This window comes from Mya arenaria, chromosome 17, assembly GCF_026914265.1.
Source record: "Mya arenaria isolate MELC-2E11 chromosome 17, ASM2691426v1".
Classification (NCBI taxonomy): Eukaryota; Metazoa; Mollusca; class Bivalvia; order Myida; family Myidae; genus Mya; species Mya arenaria.
Window position 1 is genome coordinate 12,984,956 of NC_069138.1, and position 20,147 is coordinate 13,005,102.

Consider the following 20,147-nt stretch of genomic DNA (forward strand, 5'->3'; position numbering starts at 1 on the left):
TTTGAACCAAATAAATTTCGGTTCTGCGCGAGGTGCAAAAGACAAAAGGTTACGCCCTTAAGTTACGCCCCCTCTTATGTCGAATCCTGGATCCGCCCCTGGTAACGCTGAGTTATTATTTGTTAAGATTTAGCTGGTTGGTGTATGTTCATCAAAGTAAGTTAAATAGCTCCACTCCAACAAAGTTTCAACGAATATGAGTAGAAAGATAGGTATCCTTTATTCCTCCAAGTTGGAACATTTAAACTTCGTGAGTAGCAACCGGAACACCTCGGCCATTATCCAACAGATCAATCGTAACAACTCGGCCATCTCCGGCAATCTTCGAGATAGTCAATTCTGTTAAATAATGCCCGAGGTGTTCTGATTGCCGACAGATATGACGAAACTTCCCGGAGATTGCCGAGTTGTTTCGATTGCGTGAGTAAGTACCTTTAAAACAGAAGTAGTGTATTTGGTTAGCTTCACCTACTTCTACAGCGCCAATGACCTTCAAAATGTTGATTCTATTTTAGTTGTTTATTTCGAAAGATCAGCTGATATTGATAAACGAATACATGAACTAAAGCGGCAGTTTAAATTCTACTTTTTACGTGTAATTAAGTTTTCCAAATATAGAATTGCATCCTATTTGTCACTTAAATTCTTCCTTAAAACTTTCCTTCACACGATTACTTGTTTAGTTAAACTCGGTTGCACGTTGAGAATATCATAGTATGTGATAACAATTGCATGCATGGAACACTTCATCATGACTTTTTAAATAATCTGCTGACAAAGTATCATGTTACATATTTTATGTTTAGTAATGGTTAAATGTTTTGTCTACCGGTCCAGCCTCAGTTAACATCTACCGATTCACCCTATTAAAATCAATATCGACTGGTTGCTAATTCAACAAATAAATATTCGACACATTTTAAAAAAATACTGCCACCCCAGTGGACAAAATATAATTTCAATCACTAAGTATATAAAACAATCCCTGAGTGTCCTCAAGATGTCATACATGTTGATAATGTTGTCTTATCAGTCAGTACACTCAGTAAAAATAAGTAAAAGTGGGTGCATCCACCAGCAATCCGACGTTCAGCTCAACATTGGGAGTTTGTCATTTTGAATGATGAGCTGAACGTCGAGCTGGATGACTGGCTTGCTCAGCATTCGGAGTGGTGATTTTGAATGTTGAGCTTAATGTTGAGCTGAATGCGAGTCAGTGCAACAGTGGAAGTTTTAAATGTCATTTTGAATGTTGAGCTTAACGTAAACCTAAATGACGAGCCAGCTCAACATTAGGGAGTTAGTCATTTTGAATGTTGAGCTTAATGTAAACCTAAATGACTAGCCAGCTCAACATTAGGGAGTTAGTCATTTTGAATGTTGAGCTTAATGTAAACCTAAATGACGAGCCAGCTCAACATTAGGGAGTTAGTCATTTTGAATGTTGAGCTTAATGTAAACCTAAATGACTAGCCAGCTCAACATTAGGGAGTTAGTCATTTTGAATGTTGAGCTTAATGTAAACCTAAATGACGAGCCAGCTCAACAGTAGGGAGTTAGTCATTTTGAATGTTGAGCTTAATGTAAACCTAAATGACTAGCCAGCTCAACATTAGGGAGTTAGTCATTTTGAATGCTGAGCTTAACGTCGTGCCGAATGACTGACGAGCCAGCTCAACGTTAGGACTTCAATGTTGAGCTAAATATCGATAGATGTTATACCTTACATAAAAATGTTCTTGCTTTGTGTATATAAAGTTGATCGGTCCGTATATCAATGTATTTTAATAAAAATCCAGTCTTTATGACGTCAGCGGTCCATATCATGTGTTTGGACGGTCCTGACCTCGCCATAAATAAAATATGGACCGCTGACGTCATTAAACTGGTGAGTGCTGCTTGCAATTTTCGCAACGACATTTCTTTCGCAAGTACACATTATACGCCTCGGTCCATATACACCTTCGGGGGCTGACTGACCGGTCCTTATAATGTCATATGACCCTCAGTGGTGTGTAATATTTCTTTATTTGATTAGCCAACTTCAAACACCAGAAGTTATATACTCGTATAAAAGCATATAAGCATAATCAGGGGCGTAGCTTGACGAAAATATATGTGTAGGCCACTTTCTAGGGGGGGGGGGGGGGGGGGGGGTCGGGGGCATGCCCCCTGATTTATTTTAGCTTGTTGGTCGTAGGTGCGTTTAGGTGTATATTACGTTGTTGTAAAAACATAAATGAGAGTAACAATATCATTGTTTTACTTTAAATTAAATTTGTATGTATCTTAGCTAAAGAAGACAGGTCATAAAAATAAAACATTGAAACCTTTATTAATTAAATTCCACTCAATATTAATGCATGTTGATGACAAAACCAAAGCTAAACACAAAGCTAAACACATGTGTATTTTCACAAACAATGCCATATATATTATGTCGCTTTCTACAGCACACTTGACTCTCCTGGATCATTAAAAAAAACCTCTAGATTGGTGACGCGGTCAACATCTATGATCATGCACAGTGTGGCTGTGGATAAGGGCCAAGGATGACAACCTATCGCTTTTCATTGTCATTCGCAGGAAGTTTTTTTTATTCGTTTTATTCCACTACTTTTCACAAGAGGCTTATGTAGGTGGGAAGGTAAGAAGAACCTTCAATATTGTAAATATGCACGGATACAAGTCCTTGTTGGTCTGCTTGAGGGTCTCTTGTAGTCTAGATGGACTTGCGGCTGCGATGCTCCATCTGACCTTCCATCGTGCAATTTCTGTTTTAAATGTGTCAAATGTTTCGTGAAGATCAGGGGTCATAAGAAGAATAAATTGATGGCAGCATGTCGTACTGCAGAATGTCCAGTTTTGAAGGCAACAAATGGTGTGCACTGTATCTGTCTTCAACTCTCAGGATACGGCTTTCCATTTCTTGTACTAAATGATCAATGAAGACATTGTACAAGGTTATTCTGAAGTAGTCAGATGGTGTTTGCACCTCGGGATTTGCTCTGTTGTCGACCAACTCTTCTTGGTATTGATGTTTGAATGTCAAAGCCTGAGCTTATATCCGCTGTTTTCATGCACAGTCCATTCCACACATCAGGATCATCCCTCCAATCATTGCACAATTTGACAATGACGTTAGATTCTTAAACAGCGTGTAGTAGATCATTTTCTTCCTTCTGAAGTAGATTTGTCAATGTGTTGTGCCACTACAGGTGAGATTATGAATTCAAACCGCAATACAGCGGCCAAATACTGGCCGGCCTTCTTGTCTCCCTCTTCATTAAGAGTTTCAAGTGCGTGGACCACTTCGGGGAACGCATTTTGGAATGTTTCTAGTTTGTCCCCATGACTGGACCACCGTGTCTCACAGCCTCCGATAAATTATATACGGAACATTAATTTCGTGTAAAAATGTATTTATACAAGAAAGCAATAGATTTGAACTACCCGGTTTTCGATATATAAAGGCGCATTTGTCGGAATTTCATATTTCAGCCCCTCACCCCCTATGTCTTCAGTTTTTATTGCAGATTTGGCATTTTTATTTTTTCGCTTTTTCTGAAAAATGTCTAGGCTGTGGCCTACACGGCCTATAGGAAGATACGCCCCTGAATTAATGTGTTCATTCAAGACAGACTCTAAAACTTAAGTCCAAATTATCGGTTAAATTACTTACAAAGAATGAATAATAATTATAGAGAACAACATTGGAAAAAGATTGATAAATTATAATTCACATTCACTCCTCAAATATATCACTCCTCGTTCTCTTTTTTAGAATCGCAAATAGTTTACATCTGCAGAACCACGAGATAATAAAAGAAAAACAGCAACGATATATCATTACCTAATAGTCAGTTCGGGGCTTATTAATGTTGAAATCTTAGCGCCATAATCTCCTTCATGTGGAAGTAATTATAAAAAAGCTTTGTAAACAACAATCGGAACACCTCGGCAATGTTCCATCGAAAACAGCCTCGGATGTATATGGACAGTTTACACAGTCAGAATTCTTCACTTTTAACTACGCTACAAGTAGATCGCGTAGTAATTTCAATTTAGAAAATAAGCTTAATCAATTGAACTTAGTAATAAAAGCTACACGTTCATAGACTACAATTTATTATAATAATTATATTATTATTATTATTATTATTATTATTATTATTATTATTATTATTATTATTATTATTATTATTATCACTTTTTTATTATTATTATTATTATTATAATTATCATTATTATTGTGTTATAAGTAGTATTATTAGTATTGTTATAAACATTATAAAAGCTGCACTCTCACAGATTTACGGTTTTTACAATTGTTTTATTGTTTGTCTTGGGAAGAGCAAAATTTTGCGTAAATATCTGCAAACCAATGATTAAAGATTGCTGACAAAAGATTAGATCGCAGTTTTGCATATTTCCGTTCAAAAATCAATGTTTTATGGCTTAAACCGTTCAAACAAAATGCATAAAACATTAATTTTTGAATTTAATAATAAAAAAGTTGTCAAAACCTTCAATCTGTGAAAGTGCAGCTTTAAACGAACTAATTTTATTAAAGCACCACTAGATAATGAACAGGGTTTTAGTCATAAGTTGGATATTCAACCAAGCGTGTCAATTCATGTTCAGTGAATAAAAACAAATCTTACAAACATACAAGTACATAAGTGTTTCCATCTTTATATTGCAGCGACAACTCTTGTTATTAATATTTAGTGAGTATTTGGCATTTATCTCCCCTTAAGAAACGAAACCATCAAACCTATGTCTTAACTAAAAACATTTAAGATATTTAACCGAAACTGTTTATATATTACTAGAGACTATACGCTTCAATCTGAAATCCTCGGCCGTTTTCCATCGAAAATATGGACGGTTTACAATGTCAAAATTCTTTACATTTTTCTTCCCTGCAAGTAGATCGCGTAGCGATATGATATAAGAGTTAAACCAAATGACTTTACTCTAGGAAATCTTATTTATTTATGGTATAATTCTCTTAATTCTCGTTAAAACTCAACACTTAATTTAAAGTATTATTCAATTTATTACGAACTACTTCTACTGATGCATCGGCAATTATTCGAGGTTGTTTTCGATAGGAAATGAACGAGGTGTTCCGAATGTACACGCTAAAAAACCCAACAGGGCGCATAACTCTGGCTTTGACAGTTTTTGAGTTATGGCCCTTGGAATAACTAAAAACAAATCAGACCAGGCGTGCGTCGGCGTTCTCTCGGGGCGCTCTTGTCGGAAATCACATTCCTTGCACTAGCTGTTGTAAGTGGACTACTTATCTTGTCAATGAATACGTCATTTCCGTTGTTTCAAAATATATTTTCACATTATTTCATTTGGCCCACTTAATAAACACAATGATTTTATTATGAGAACTGTAATCCTGAACAAGTGGAAAGTTGACATGATGGAAAATAACCTAAAGATTGTTCTAATGACCAAGTTTTTGTCTTTCAACCTGACAAGATGCATTTCGGCTTTTTATCCGATCTGTGTCAAAAAATCATAAAGAAAATAAATCTGACCAAGTATCATAAAGATTGTTTTTAAAAAAAACCTTCTATTATGTTCAGGACATGTTTCTATGATTTGAGTTATTTTCAGTAGTGACCCATTTCTTCACGCGATATAGTCAATAATCTACGTGCACCTAGATTTAACGAAGGCAACCATTCTCAACCGTTGAAGATCCGATGAATATGAAACTTTTTTTCAAGTTCAAAATATTCTTGTGCAATTTTACTTTGCGAACAAATTTTTCAAGTTTTAAAGTCATTAAACATGATATAATGATGCGTTCAAAATATTTTTATCCAGCATGACCAATGCTCGACAATTGTCAATATATATTTATACGAAATATTAATTTGAACAAGTTTCATTATGATTCCATAAATATTTAACCTCTATTGATTTTATCCATCTCAAGGTTTCTAATACTTTTGACCTAGTGACCCAGTTTTTCCCAGGTCATGACCCACATTCAAGCTTTTACTTAGATTTCACAAAGACAGCATATCTTAGCAAGTTTCATGCTAGGCAGATGGGACTTAAACTTTCTATAGTGTTCTCAATGTTTTCGTTGATTCTTCTTAGTGACCTTTATTTTTACCAGATATGACCCATGTTTGAACAGACAACCATTTGTAACACGATTCATATTAAAATAAAATATATCATGCAATATTAAAACATTACCGGTGATCAAATCTCAAATTGTGACCAAGGCTTATCTATGTACGCCGGAGACCCTTCGTCGGCGTGGAATCATTTCAGGCAATCGCAATCGGACTGTTCTATACAGAACTTGAGCAGTCCAACAACCGTTTTTCCATAGGCACTTAAGTGAGATCGTGCCGCCTCAAGTGCATACAAATATCTTTTGATTTGACTTTACCTAAAGAATTATAATGCCGTCCGTAGGTAGCCCGATCTAGAAAAAAATCGTTATTCCATTTTCAAGCTTATACGAAGAGTTACTTCCAGCAATGAACCATCACTGTGCATACAATGAATACAATGAATATAGAGTTGTTCGTTGCGCTATTGTTTTGTATGGAACAATGTCAGGAGATATTGTAAAAAATGAAAAAAATACCTGATTTGTTTACGTTATCATAAACCGCGTGGAATCTTTTCAGCAAGTGCGCGTGACGTACGTTCCTACCATTGAACAAATAAACAGACGAAAATGAAACCTACAAATGAGTTCTATGATTTGACTTGGTGACCTACATTTATCTATTTGACCTATATTCGACCACTTGCTTAATTTTCAATGATAAAGGCAATAAGTCTTATCAAGGTCAATTTCGGTCAGATAAACATTTTACCTTATATTGTGTTCACATTTTTTGTCGACGCTTTGACCTAGTGACCTAGTTTTAGCCCGACATGACCCATATTTTTTCAGGATAAAGGCAAAACCATCTAAGCAATGTTTCATAATAATCCAATCAAAAGTATTCCTTCCTTTTATGTTCACTTAATGATTTTTTTTTTCTATAATTTGACTTAGTAGTCTTGTTTTACCGACATGACTCAAAATCAAACTTGACCTAGTTTCCAGAAAGATCCTCAATCCAAACAACATTGATGAAGATCGGATGAAGATATATTTTTTATCTAGCAGACATGCAGAGCCCCCTGGATGAGCATAAACATGAACAAATAGCGTTTATTCAGATTATAACTCACAATATTCGAAACAATAAAGAAATTGAAAATATTTTATGAGCGAAATCGGCCTGCATGAATCGCAATTTCATCGCAATTTGTAATGACGGCTGTTTACGTACAAACTATCACATTTCTGGACCATTTGCGCATTCGTTCGTCTATTCACGTAAATTTCCGTAAATGTATCATCGTGTTTAATCTCAAAACTAAGTGTTTTATTGATGAACAGGAAATCCGAAAACCCGTCACGTCCGCATATGAGTGATAAAAGATTTCATTCATAACGAGGTCCGATCAAAATGTTCGGGTTTTTTATCTAAGAATATTTGAGAGAGAGAGAGAGAGAGAGAGAGAGAGAGAGAGAGAGAGAGAGAGAGAGAAGAGAGAGAGAGAGAGAGAGAGAGAGAGAGAGAGAGAGAGGGTGGGTGGGGTGGGAGAGAGAGAGAGAGGGAGGGTGGGTGGGTGCGTGGGAGAGAGAGAGAGAGAGAGAGAGAGAGAGAGAGAGCGGGAGAGAGAGCGGGAGAGGGGGAGGGGGAAGTGAGAGAGAAGGAAAAAATACCCAATAAGGTTTTTCGGTTACCGTATAATTTATATAGTTATATTGAAACTCCCTTTTGGGTCAATTTACCAAAGATGTAATCTAGAACACCTACGCACGGATATATTTCATATTTTGACCAAGTTCTTTTTATCTTAACCACATCTAAAGATGAGTCATATTCTCAAACATGTGTTCATGAAGATTATGACCTCTTCTTTCAAACATACATCTAATATCCTGTTTTTATGAACTCGACACACCTGTTACATTTCGTACAGTACATAAACCCCACAACAAAACAAATTCGCCACATGTTTTGTTTCAAAGATCTCAGACCGAAATTAAAGGTCCATTTGGTACGAGTTTGGGGTATTCAAATACGTTTATCATGTATGAACATTTGTAAATCAGTTTTAGTATATGAAGGTAAAGAAGTAGAACAAATATAATAAATAAACATGATTCGAACTCCCGGCTTTTGTATACATGTAGTCAAGGAAACTGTTACAGCCAAAAAATGTGTCAAAATTGCAACAAAAGTTGCCATTTGTCAACAGTTGAATGTTAATGCTTATTTTCTATGAATATGATGCGCATAAACATGTTCTTTAAACATCTTTTTGGAGAAAGCTTCAGCTGACAGCAATTCGTGTAGAATAAAAAATAATCGGTCAAGAGGCTAAATCTACCCTGATATTTTTGTCTTTAAGTGTTAAATAAACAAAATTGAATGAACAGCCCATCTGCAACATATAAATACCCCCTTTAAATGAGTCATAGTTGCTTTGTACGTAAACAATATGTACCACTGATTCGTATGGTATGCGAACATCGCAAGTTCAAGCCTTGGTGGAAATATGAGAACCCCGGATTTTTATATTTTATTAAATTTCGCAACAGCCCTCCAAATGTAAACATTTTTTTCTCCCCACCAAGATATAAAATCGCGATAAATACGTTTTCTCACACTGTGGGAAATTTATTTTATGAATGAAATAACGAAGCCGAAAGACCTTTCAGTGAACCGGGATTAATTCATATTTGTAGACAAGATGGGTTTTCTTAGAATTCTTCTCGTGTGCTTGACTTTTGTAATTTATTTCGTGTCTTGTGATGTAATTATACTGGATCCGCAACCGTTGGGGCCCGTAAGTATAAAAAAATTAAAAAAAAATTATTATATAAATAAAAAATATTTTTTACTTTTATTTTTTGAGCACGAAAACTCAATTGAACTGTTTAAAAAAATGTTTATAATATTTATTGCTGAAAAACGTTTTTGCGAACACTTGAATCGCTTATTAGACTTTTTGCTTAAATATCTTTTGGCTGAAAAGACGTACACGGAATTACACCAATGTGTTAAAATACTGAATAAGTTCCAACATTATAAGATGATGAAACCCAACCCGTCTTAAAGTACGCGCAAGTCAATGGAGTATTAAGGAGTTTTGGTAATTAGCCTCCAAGATTTGATGTTCATATCACATGTACTTTCTATATATTTTTGCACGACTCTGAGAAGTCGGTACTAAAGTGAAAAAAAGATTACCTGTCAACCCAAACGGTGATTCTAAACGCCTCTACCGCGTCTATATAAAAGCAAGCTTAACAAGGAGGCTGACACTACACTTTTACCATATTGGGCCCCGACCGGACCCCCCCCCCCCCCCCCTCCCCATCCCCCTAACTAACCTGGATGTACTAAACTGTACAGGTTCTGTTACGGCCCCTTCCCGGCCCATTACATTCAGGCGCTTCCGAACTATTTCTGGCACCATTAAAGGAAAAAAAGATAGTATGTCCGGACGTGGGTTTGAACCCCGTACATTTTGACGCGCAGCCGACACCGGAACCGAGTGGCTATTATAGCTAGCTCGACAGCTATATTGTTGACGGATCGTGGCGGATCCGTAGATTATTTGAAACACACTCGACTGTCAATCCAGAGGTCGCAGGTTCGATTACCCGCTGCACCGCTAGTACAAATACTTATCGTCTTCCGTAGGGGGCGTCAAATAGGGGTTGGTGTGACGGTGCTATACACTGGTGCATGTTAAAGAACCAGGGTAGCTACAACCAGGGGTTCATGGTTACATTCTGTCTGTGCACTGTGCTCCAAACACCTAAAACTAACAATCTTTTCGGAGCACTCACCGAATGGAAAAGGCCCGAGTGCGAGTATAATAAATAAGCTTACACACATAAAGCTGATTCCTTGGTATAGTGGTAACATATTTGACTGGAAACCAGGGAACGCAGGTTCGAATCCCCGCCGCACCACTAAAAATACTTATCGTCTTCCGGGAAGTACGTTAAATTGGGTTCCATATATCAGTGCTACACACCGATGCACGTTTTAACCAGGGTTACATTCTGTCTGTGCATTTTACTAAAAATAACTAAAATAAATAACAATCTTATCGGAGCACTCGCCGAATGGGCAAGGCCCGAGTGCGAGTATAAACAAGCTTACACACCACCACACGGCTGACACCACAGTTCGCTAGAGGTTGGTACGCAGACTCCCCGCCGGAACTCTTTGTACATTCTATTAGCTAACTAGGACTATTCAGTTCATAAGGGAGAAGGGCGTGTAAACCAGTTTATATTTCTTCAGGGACGCTATTTATATATTCATTTTCCCACCGCCAATTTTGCAGAATATTTACTATTTTTCAATAAAAATAGCAACAAGCATAAGCCATGGATATTTAATATAGTATTATAAGCATGAAAATGATGGTGAATTCCCATGTTTGTGTAGGTGGTTTTCAGGTGCGTTTTAAGAATAACTTTAGATTTAAAAGGGTATCACGCGATACGTGGAAACTCAACATTTGGCATATCTCGCAAAAAGCCTAAAATTATTTGTTACTCAAGATTCGAGTGAAAAATGAAGAAGTACGCGGCACGTATGGGGAGGGGGTTTACACCCTCAACCATTTCACAGCAAGATTACACGTCAGTAATGGTATAGACCAGAATGATATATACATCATAATTAAGATATGTATAATAATTAATTAAGACACGACGGTTTCAAATTAAATTTAATATTTTTGCAGGTCTGTTTTCATGATATATATTTTAGACTTTGAATTATTATATTTTGGAGATATATTTTTAAAGGTACATAAGGCTAAAAGAATGTCTGTGTTTTTCTGTAAAAATGCGTTTCAAATTTGACGTCGATACGAATTCAGTTCAAACCAATATGAAAGACTCGTTCACATTTTAGGACCAACTTGGGTACGTGACATTACAGGAAGGAAGAATTTTAGGGAAATGTGGGAAACGGGATAATTAAAATGAAACACGTAATTATTTGTAATTCAAAACTTTGATTTTTTGTTGTAGGAATATCTGGATATCCATATGAAATGCATTTACTTTCTATGCGAAATACGAAAGTTAATTTCTAATTAATAGTTTGTATATTTCCCCCATTTCCTTTAATTGTGTTGCTTTTCTGTAACATCACGTACTGTTATCGGGTTAAAACTTTTTCAAAATCGTCGACTTCAAAGGCAAAATTTGAAATTTGTTTTCAACATTTCTTAAATTTTGCAAAAACATTTTATTAAATTAGTTTTACGTTCCATTCTTACTTTCAAATGTGGAAAAGATATCTTCAAATACTGCGATTTACTAAATGTAAACCATTCTCTTCAATGCGGTTGTTAAAAAACCCCGAAAATCGGTGTATTTGAAGTTTTCGTGGAAAAACGACAACAAAGAAATAACACACAAATGCGAAAACAGTTGAATCTACGGTTGAAATAACTCGGTCAATAAGAATGATGAGGCCCGGCCTTATTTTTTTAAATTGCAATTGTTGCTCGAACGACGAAGTTCGTGAAATCTCTTGCTTAAAAATCCAGACGGTGGTTACAAAAACAAGTGGCCTGGTAAGGTCATATGGTTTTGAGGATGGTCTAAATTTAGACATCCCATGAGCGAAAATCGGACAGACAAACATTCAGCCTGTAAATCAGTCAGCGGCCGCTCCCCTGTCAAGATGCTATCTCCGCTATCAATTCCCTGCATCTTCCCAGCTTCCGGTGAGGAACAAGTCGCCCATTCATTAGCCGCGAGCTCAGATATACAAACTGTCAGTCACTTAACGGACGCCCGCTCTAGTTTTTTCAAGAACTCCATTGATAAAATGTGCTACTCACTGATAAATCAAAGCTGATCCGAATGCTTGATCTATTTCGCTGCGTTATTTATGATTAATGTCAAACATTTCAAGTAAATATTTATAGTATGCGATTTGGGCACATGCTAACTGTCATGTCGGGCTTAAATATTTCATTGAAAGCAAAAATAATATTAGAAAAGATGTCTATCCCTATGTAAGAGTACGTTGTGTTCCAGTAATATTTAAATCCATAAGTGTGGTGCGAATTTAGTGCCATAAAAGCAATTAAAAATGTAAATCTAGCAGTTGTTAAGTGTTCATTTAAGCTGTTCTGGTCGATCTCAAGTCATGACGTGGTGTCCGTCGCCCGTGCGTCCGTGCTACGGTAAACAATTGCCTTTGAACGCGATACAGTCTATATTGTAAGATAACCATGAGAGCTTAGCTCCTTTCTTTAACCAGCCAGATCGCATGCATGACTGGATTATGGCCCTTAAAATACTGAAGCCCTTGTATTTTTCTAAGGGAGAATACTTTATACAAAGAGTTGTGTATTACTGTAGCAGGTGCTTTCACTTTGCTTGAAATGCTACAGCCCTAGCAAAAATATTTCTAAAGGAGACAGTTCTGTTCATAGAGTTGTGTGTTCTTGTTGTAGTACTTTCCCTTTGCTCTTTTTAATGCATATGACTTACCGATTGCTTCCCTTTGAATGCGAATTTAGTATATTACCGAAAACGTCATGACAGAAGAGCATAGGCACTCGTGGGCCTCTTCTTTAAAAAAAACCCTCACTTACCTAGAGTGCGGCGATCTTTAGGTGAACGCAGAGTAAATATGGCGTTAGCTCAACAACTGTTCTACTACTTGTTCGTCATTTCGTTAGCCTTTAGCATCGCTTATCCTGTATTTTACCTTTTACCTTGCAGCATAGCGGACAATTATGCTGCTTGTTGTTTTTTTGATTAATGAAACTGATTGGTTTTGCTAGTTATGCTTTGTATATGATGAATATGTGTTGGCTTGAATATATCACAGTTTTTTTTTTCAGGAAGCACCAATATGTACCTCATACAGTGGCCTATGTCACTTGGCCTACAACCTCACGGACTTAAACTCCTACCAGGTGTGGCACAGCGCACAGGAAATATGCCGTTGTCCTAACAACCAAGAATGCGAAACTGATTGGTTTTCATCCTCCCGGTCTGTGACGAAAGTTTTCAGAAATGCAGGTATGAAAACGAAGTTCTATCAACACCGCGATGTTCTCCGATGCCCCCTCATATGCATTGCAATGCTCTCGAGTTTACACGGCCATGGTCTTCAATCTCTACTGTAACTATCTTCAATAAAAGAATACTCGCACTATAACACACTGTAACGCCGATTCCCAGTTCACACTGTAACGCCGATTCCCAGTTCACACTGTAATGCCGGTCCCCAGTTCACACTGTAATGCCGGTCCCCAGTTCAAACTGTAACGCCAGTCCCCAGTTCACACTGTAATGCCGGTCCCCAGTTCACACTGTAACGCAAGTCCCCAGTTCACTCTGTAATGCCGGTCCCCAGTTCACGCTGTAATGCTGGTCCCCAGTTCACACTGTAACGTCAGTCCCCAATTTACACTGAAACGCCGGCTCCCAATTAACACTGTAATGCCAGTCGACAATTCACATTGAAACGCCGGTCCCCAATTCTCACTGTTACGCCGATTCCCAGTTCGCACTGTAATGCCGGTCCCCAGTTCACACTGTAATGCCGGTTCCCAGAGTTCACCCTGTAATGCCGGTCCCCAATTAACATTATACTATTCTCCAATTCACACTGTAACGCTGGTTTCAAGTTCACACTGTAACGCCGGTCCCAATACACACTCTGCTATTCTCCAATTCACACTGTAACGCTGGTCCCCAGTTCACATTGTAACGCCGGTCCCAATACACACTCTGCTATTCTCCGATTCACACTTTAACGCTGGTCCCCAGTTCACACTGTAACGCCGGTCCCAATACACACTCTGATATTCTCTAATCCACACTGAACGCTCACCCATTCACATTGAATGTTCCCAAATTCACAATGTAACGCTTCCCATTTCATAAGATAATACTACCCAATTCACAAAGTAACGACTTCTTATTCACACTTTAATAATGGCAAATCAAAAATAAAATGCTCCTGTGTCAATCTATTTATGAATAATTGAAATGGTTTTATAACAGGTCAGGAGGTGTAGGTGAATATAAACTACAGTGACCTGTGTCAATCTATTTATGAATAATTGAAATGGTTTTATAACAGGTCAAGAGGTCGAAGTGAAAATCAGTTACTGTGAACTGGAGCAGCCGGACACAGTCTGTCGCCAAGATGAGGTCGCCATGACCACGCGGGGCAGGGGAGCCTTCACGTTTGAGATTGTGTCCGACTTCCGGTTAGTGACGTTTATAATGGCTTTTGGTAGCACTCATACAATTGGTTATATTATCTGTAAGCAAATATGGATATCATGCACGTTGAACATTATACGTTTATTTAAGGGCGTCATGACTTTAAGTATCTTCCATGGCCGAGAGTGTACGATAGGTTCATCCTGACCCGAGCGTAGGGTGTTTTACGGAAACCCTGTGCGAGTGTTGGGGTGAACCTATCTTACACGAGCGGCTAAGGTAGATGCTTTTTCTTCCACCTCAGTTAAACAAAATTAAGTAAAAGTGTTTTTTTTGCTGAAACTCTTCTGTGCGTAGTGAAAATAAATGCGTATGGATGTGTGCTAATTCGTGGTTGTCGTGGATATGCACGCAGTGATTCAGATTATGTTCATAGTCAAATCGGTCTTTAAATAGTTCTAAGGATAGTGAAGCATTATTTCTTGAAAGGTGCGTGAAAACTTTTTTATGGCGACATTTGAAGCGAGAAATAATTAATTAGCACTCTAATTATTGCCACAACACAAGGTTTCCATGATGCTACAGACGACAGTCTTCAACAAGGGAGGTAATTACAATATAATGACCATTTAAAGGAGTTCCATACGGGTACTTGTTTTTTCTTTGCCCATGGGCAAGATAAGAATTTCCAGCATGGTTATTAAATTATTTGATCTACTTATCTGAGATGGGAGAAAACAATCTTCTTTTTTCTGCTCGAATCCGATTACTTTCTTAATTTGATTTTGATAATCCCGCGTTGCTAAGTAAACTGGTACCGTGCGTTGTTTCTTGGAGAAAAGATGATGAGGTAACCAGTCTAGCGTTGCTCCAATAAAACAGTTTTCGTCAAAAAGTCTTTTTTGTAATCGGTCAGATACTATTTTCAGGTGTCGGTGCTATCGGTCTTTGTACGCTCACCGGTCATGGCGAGAGGGAGATTACGATTACATTGAATACTCCTGTGGAAAGGTAAGCTGCGAATAGAACAAATAATAATAATAATAATAATAATAATAATAATAAAAATAATAATAATAATAATAATAATAATAATAATAATAATAATAATAATAATAATAATAATAATAATAATAAATAATAGATTAATAAGAACAATAATAATAATAATAATAATAATAATAATAATAATAATAATAATAAATAAATAAAAAAAAAAAAAATAAAAAAAAAAAAAAAAAAATAATAATAATAATAATAATAATAATAATAATAATAATAATAATAATAATAATAGATTAATAAGAACAATAATAATAATGATAATAATAATAATAATAATAATAATAATAATAATAATAATAATAATAATAATAATAATAATAATAATAAAGTTGAAATTTAAGCAAGTAAATTTCAGAGTCGCCTTTCTGTGACACAGGATTCCAAAGTTTACGTGTGAGTGTGGACAAAAAATTCGTTAATGTAAATTTTAAAATTTTGTAGACGAAAATATTTGCATCTTTATTCGCAGCCTCGTTGTGGAATGAACCGCCTACCTTCCTCGGAGTGTGAGCGAGTAACATGGAACGGCGCATCGGATATGTTTATCAACGATTACATTTGCCGCTGTCGACGGAAGGAGGAATGCATCAGTGACGGCACTTTACCGACGGAAGACCAACCGGTCATCTCGCGCAGCTGTCAACCACTTCCGTATCAACCGCGTCGCCGTCGTCAGCACGGCAATCGGAACTGATAACATACGTCTCAGCAGAAACTGTTGACTGTTGCAGTCATCCAGATTTGTTGACTGCTTCCAAGATTAGGGATACTTAGTTGTAATCATGTTTGGAGTAACTCCTTAGGGGATGGGGATTGTTGGACGTTATTGGGTATAATATTAACAATCGATTTTCCCTAACAAGTCGATAAATAGCAAATTAGCAATGTCCACTGCTAAAACAAGGACATACTAGTTGTTCAGCGTATAAGGACAAACTTGGAACTGATTTTATTATTATTATTTTGTTAAATATATGGGCATGTTTTTTTTTTTATGAAACGTGTATGAATTATTGAGTTGTAGTCCGCTGAACTATCAATACAAATTTATAATGAAAACCATATATGCATGGCGTTGATGATTTCTTCATTAAAGGCACATCAATAAGCTGCAGTTGTGTAATAACCAAATTTTAAATATTTTCGAAAAGGATAGAAAATACGTATGTGATTATATATACTAGTTGTAAAATAAATGATTAAAAATCAAATCAGCAAATAAAATATCAAACAAAATAGTGTGCGGGGAGCAAGTATCGAAAACGGTTTCCCTCGGTCTGCAAAAGGGAGCCTTAATTTTCTCCCACCTCAGATAAGTAGATCCAAAAATTTAACCATGCTGAAAATCCTTATCTTGCCCACGGGCAAAGATAAAACAAGTACCCGTATGGAACTCCTTTTTTTTTTATTGCAATCTCACAATTACCTCCTTTGTTGAAGACCGTCGTCTGTAGCATCATAGAAACCTTGTCTTGGGGCAACATTTAAAATCCAAAGCAATTATTTCTCGCTTCAAATGACACCATATTTTTTTTTCGCGCTCCATTTAAGAAATAATGCTGCCCGGTAAACCTCGTTTCCGCAAAACACCCTTCGCTCGGGTTGGGATGAACCTATCTTTCGCTCTCGGTCATGAACGATACTTATAATCTCTTGCAATCTCGGCTATGGAAGATACTTATATTGTCCACTGCACCACGGCATATATATAAAACATTTTTACTTTTGACGGAATTTGTCCACATTGCAGCGAAAGTTGACACCATTCAAATGTGTATGTTTACACTCTGTAGGTTAGTGTATGAATTTATTTTTGAACAAAATTATATTTTTGTTGGCATGTTTCGCTATCAGCCAGACGTTAAATAAGAAAAGTTCAACAAAAGATATGATAATAGGAAATACCGTACGGTAAATAGCCCAGCAGGATGGCACACTAAGTGCTGATAAATCGACAGGCTTGATATCCACGTGGTTTCATGGACTGATAAGCCCTTTTTCGAGATTGTTTGGTGGACGTGAAAATATATTAAGAGACCACTGTGAGTTTACTGGTACCACACGTACAAGTTGCGTTTAGCTTCTATTCTGTTTAACTCCTGTATCGGAAAGCACGCTAGTTATTGAACAAATTGCTACACATACACGTGCAAGTTGCGTTTAGCTTCTATTCTGTTTAACTCATTATCGGAAAGCACGCTAGTTATTGAACACATTGCTACACATACACGTGCAAGTTGCGTTTAGCTTCTATTCTGTTTAACTCCTGTATCGGAAAGCACGCTAGTTATTGAACAAATTGCTACATATACACGTACAAGTTGCGTTTAGCTTCTATTCTGTTTAACTCATTATCGGAAAGCACGCTAGTTATTGAACAAATTGCTACACATACACGTACAAGTTGCGTTTAGCTTCTATTCTGTTTAACTCATTATCGGAAAGCACGCTAGTTATTGAACAAATTGCTACACATACACGTACAAGTTGCGTTTAGCTTCTATTCTGTTTAACTCCTGTATCGGAAAGCACGCTAGTTATTGAACAAATTGCTACACATACACGTACAAGTTGCGTTTAGCTTCTATTCTGTTTAACTCCTGTATCGGAAAGCACGCTAGTTATTGAACAAATTGCTACATATACACGTACAAGTTGCGTTTAGCTTCTATTCTGTTTAACTCATTATCGGAAAGCACGCTAGTTATTGAACAAATTGCTACACATACACGTGCAAGTTGCGTTTAGCTTCTATTCTGTTTAACTCATTATCGGAAAGCACGCTAGTTATTGAACACATTGCTACACAAACACGTACAAGTTGCGTTTAGCTTCTATTCTGTTTAACTCCTGTATCGGAAAGCACGCTAGTTATTGAACAAATTGCTACACATACACGTACAAGTTGCGTTTAGCTTCTATTCTGTTTAACTCCTGTATCGGAAAGCACGCTAGTTATTGAACAAATTGCTACACATACACGTACAAGTTGCGTTTAGCTTCTATTCTGTTTAACTCCTGTATCGGAAAGCACGCTAGTTATTGAACACATTGCTACACATACACGTGCAAGTTGCGTTTAGCTTCTATTCTGTTTAACTCCTGTATCGGAAAGCACGCTAGTTATTGAACACATTGCTACACATACACGTGCAAGTTGCGTTTAGCTTCTATTCTGTTTAACTCATTATCGGAAAGCACGCTAGTTATTGAACAAATTGCTACACATACACGTACAAGTTGCGTTTAGCTTCTATTCTGTTTAACTCCTGTATCGGAAAGCACGCTAGTTATTGAACAAATTGCTACACATACACGTACAAGTTGCGTTTAGCTTCTATTCTGTTTAACTCATGTATCGGAAAGCACGCTAGTTATTGAACAAATTGCTACATATACACGTGCAAGTTGCGTTTAGCTTCTATTCTGTTTAACTCCTGTATCGGAAAGCACGCTAGTTATTGAACAAATTGCTACACATACACGTACAAGTTGCGTTTAGCTTCTATTCTGTTTAACTCCTGTATCGGAAAGCACGCTATTTATTGAACAAATTGCTACATATACACGTACAAGTTGCGTTTAGCTTCTATTCTGTTTAACTCATGTATCGGAAAGCACGCTATTTATTGAACAAATTGCTACATATACACGTACAAGTTGCGTTTAGCTTCTATTCTGTTTAACTCATGTATCGGAAAGCACGCTAGTTATTGAGCAAATTGCTACACATACACGTACAAGTTGCGTTTAGCTTCTATTCTGTTTAACTCCTGTATCGGAAAGCACGCTAGTTATTGAACAAATTGCTACATATACACGTACAAGTTGCGTAAGTTGCGTTTAGCTTCTATTCTGTTTAACTCATTATCGGAAAGCACGCTAGTTATTGAACAAATTGCTACATATACACGTACAAGTTGCGTTTAGCTTCTATTCTGTTTAACTCATGTATCGGAAAGCACGCTAGTTATTGAACAAATTGCTACACATACACGTACAAGTTGCGTTTAGCTTCTATTCTGTTTAACTCATGTATCGGAAAGCACGCTAGTTATTGAACAAATTGCTACACATACACGTACAAGTTGCGTTTAGCTTCTATTCTGTTTAACTCATGTATCGGAAAGCACGCTAGTTATTGAACAAATTGCTACACATACACGTACAAGTTGCGTTTAGCTTCTATTCTGTTTAACTCATGTATCGGAAAGCACGCTAGTTATTGAACAAATTGCTACACATACACGTACAAGCTGCGTTTAGCTTCTATTCTGTTTAACTCATGTATCGGAAAGCACGCTAGTTATTGAACAAATTGCTACATATACACGTACAAGCTGCGTTTAGCTTCTATTCTGTTTAACTCATGTATCGGAAAGCACGCTAGTTATTGAACAAATTGCTACACATACACGTACAAGTTGCGTTTAGCTTCTATTCTGTTTAACTCCTGTATCGGAAAGCACGCTAGTTATTGAACAAATTGCTACATATACACGTGCAAGTTGCGTTTAGCTTCTATTCTGTTTAACTCATGTATCGGAAAGCACGCTAGTTATTGAACAAATTGCTACATATACACGTACAAGTTGCGTTTAGCTTCTATTCTGTTTAACTCATGTATCGGAAAGCACGCTAGTTATTGAACAAATTGCTACAAATACACGTACAAGTTGCGTTTAGCTTCTATTCTGTTTAACTCATGTATCGGAAAGCACGCTAGTTATTGAACAAATTGCTACACATACACGTACAAGTTGCGTTTAGCTTCTATTCTGTTTAACTCATGTATCGG

At 36.9% G+C, this 20,147-nt stretch overlaps 1 protein-coding gene across 1 annotated transcript; it reads left to right on the plus strand.

The window, feature by feature from the left end:
* Positions 1-8,681: 8,681 nt before the first annotated feature.
* Positions 8,682-16,411, plus strand: LOC128224827 (uncharacterized). Its single transcript, XM_052934894.1, has 5 exons — positions 8,682-8,901; positions 12,949-13,129; positions 14,199-14,328; positions 15,214-15,295; positions 15,819-16,411. Exons 1-5 carry the CDS (start codon positions 8,806-8,808, stop codon positions 16,041-16,043), a joined length of 714 nt encoding a protein of 237 aa, XP_052790854.1. The 5' UTR covers positions 8,682-8,805; the 3' UTR covers positions 16,044-16,411.
* Positions 16,412-20,147: the final 3,736 nt, after the last annotated feature.

Coding starts and splice junctions, on each gene's coding strand:
- LOC128224827 (XM_052934894.1), top strand. CDS start 8,806: ATGGGTTTTCTTAGAATTCTTCTCGTGTGCTTGACTTTTGTAATTTAT. Junction 13,130..14,198: donor GAAAGTTTTCAGAAATGCAG/GTATGAAAACGA, acceptor GTTTTATAACAG/GTCAAGAGGTCGAAGTGAAA. Junction 14,329..15,213: donor GAGATTGTGTCCGACTTCCG/GTTAGTGACGTT, acceptor TACTATTTTCAG/GTGTCGGTGCTATCGGTCTT.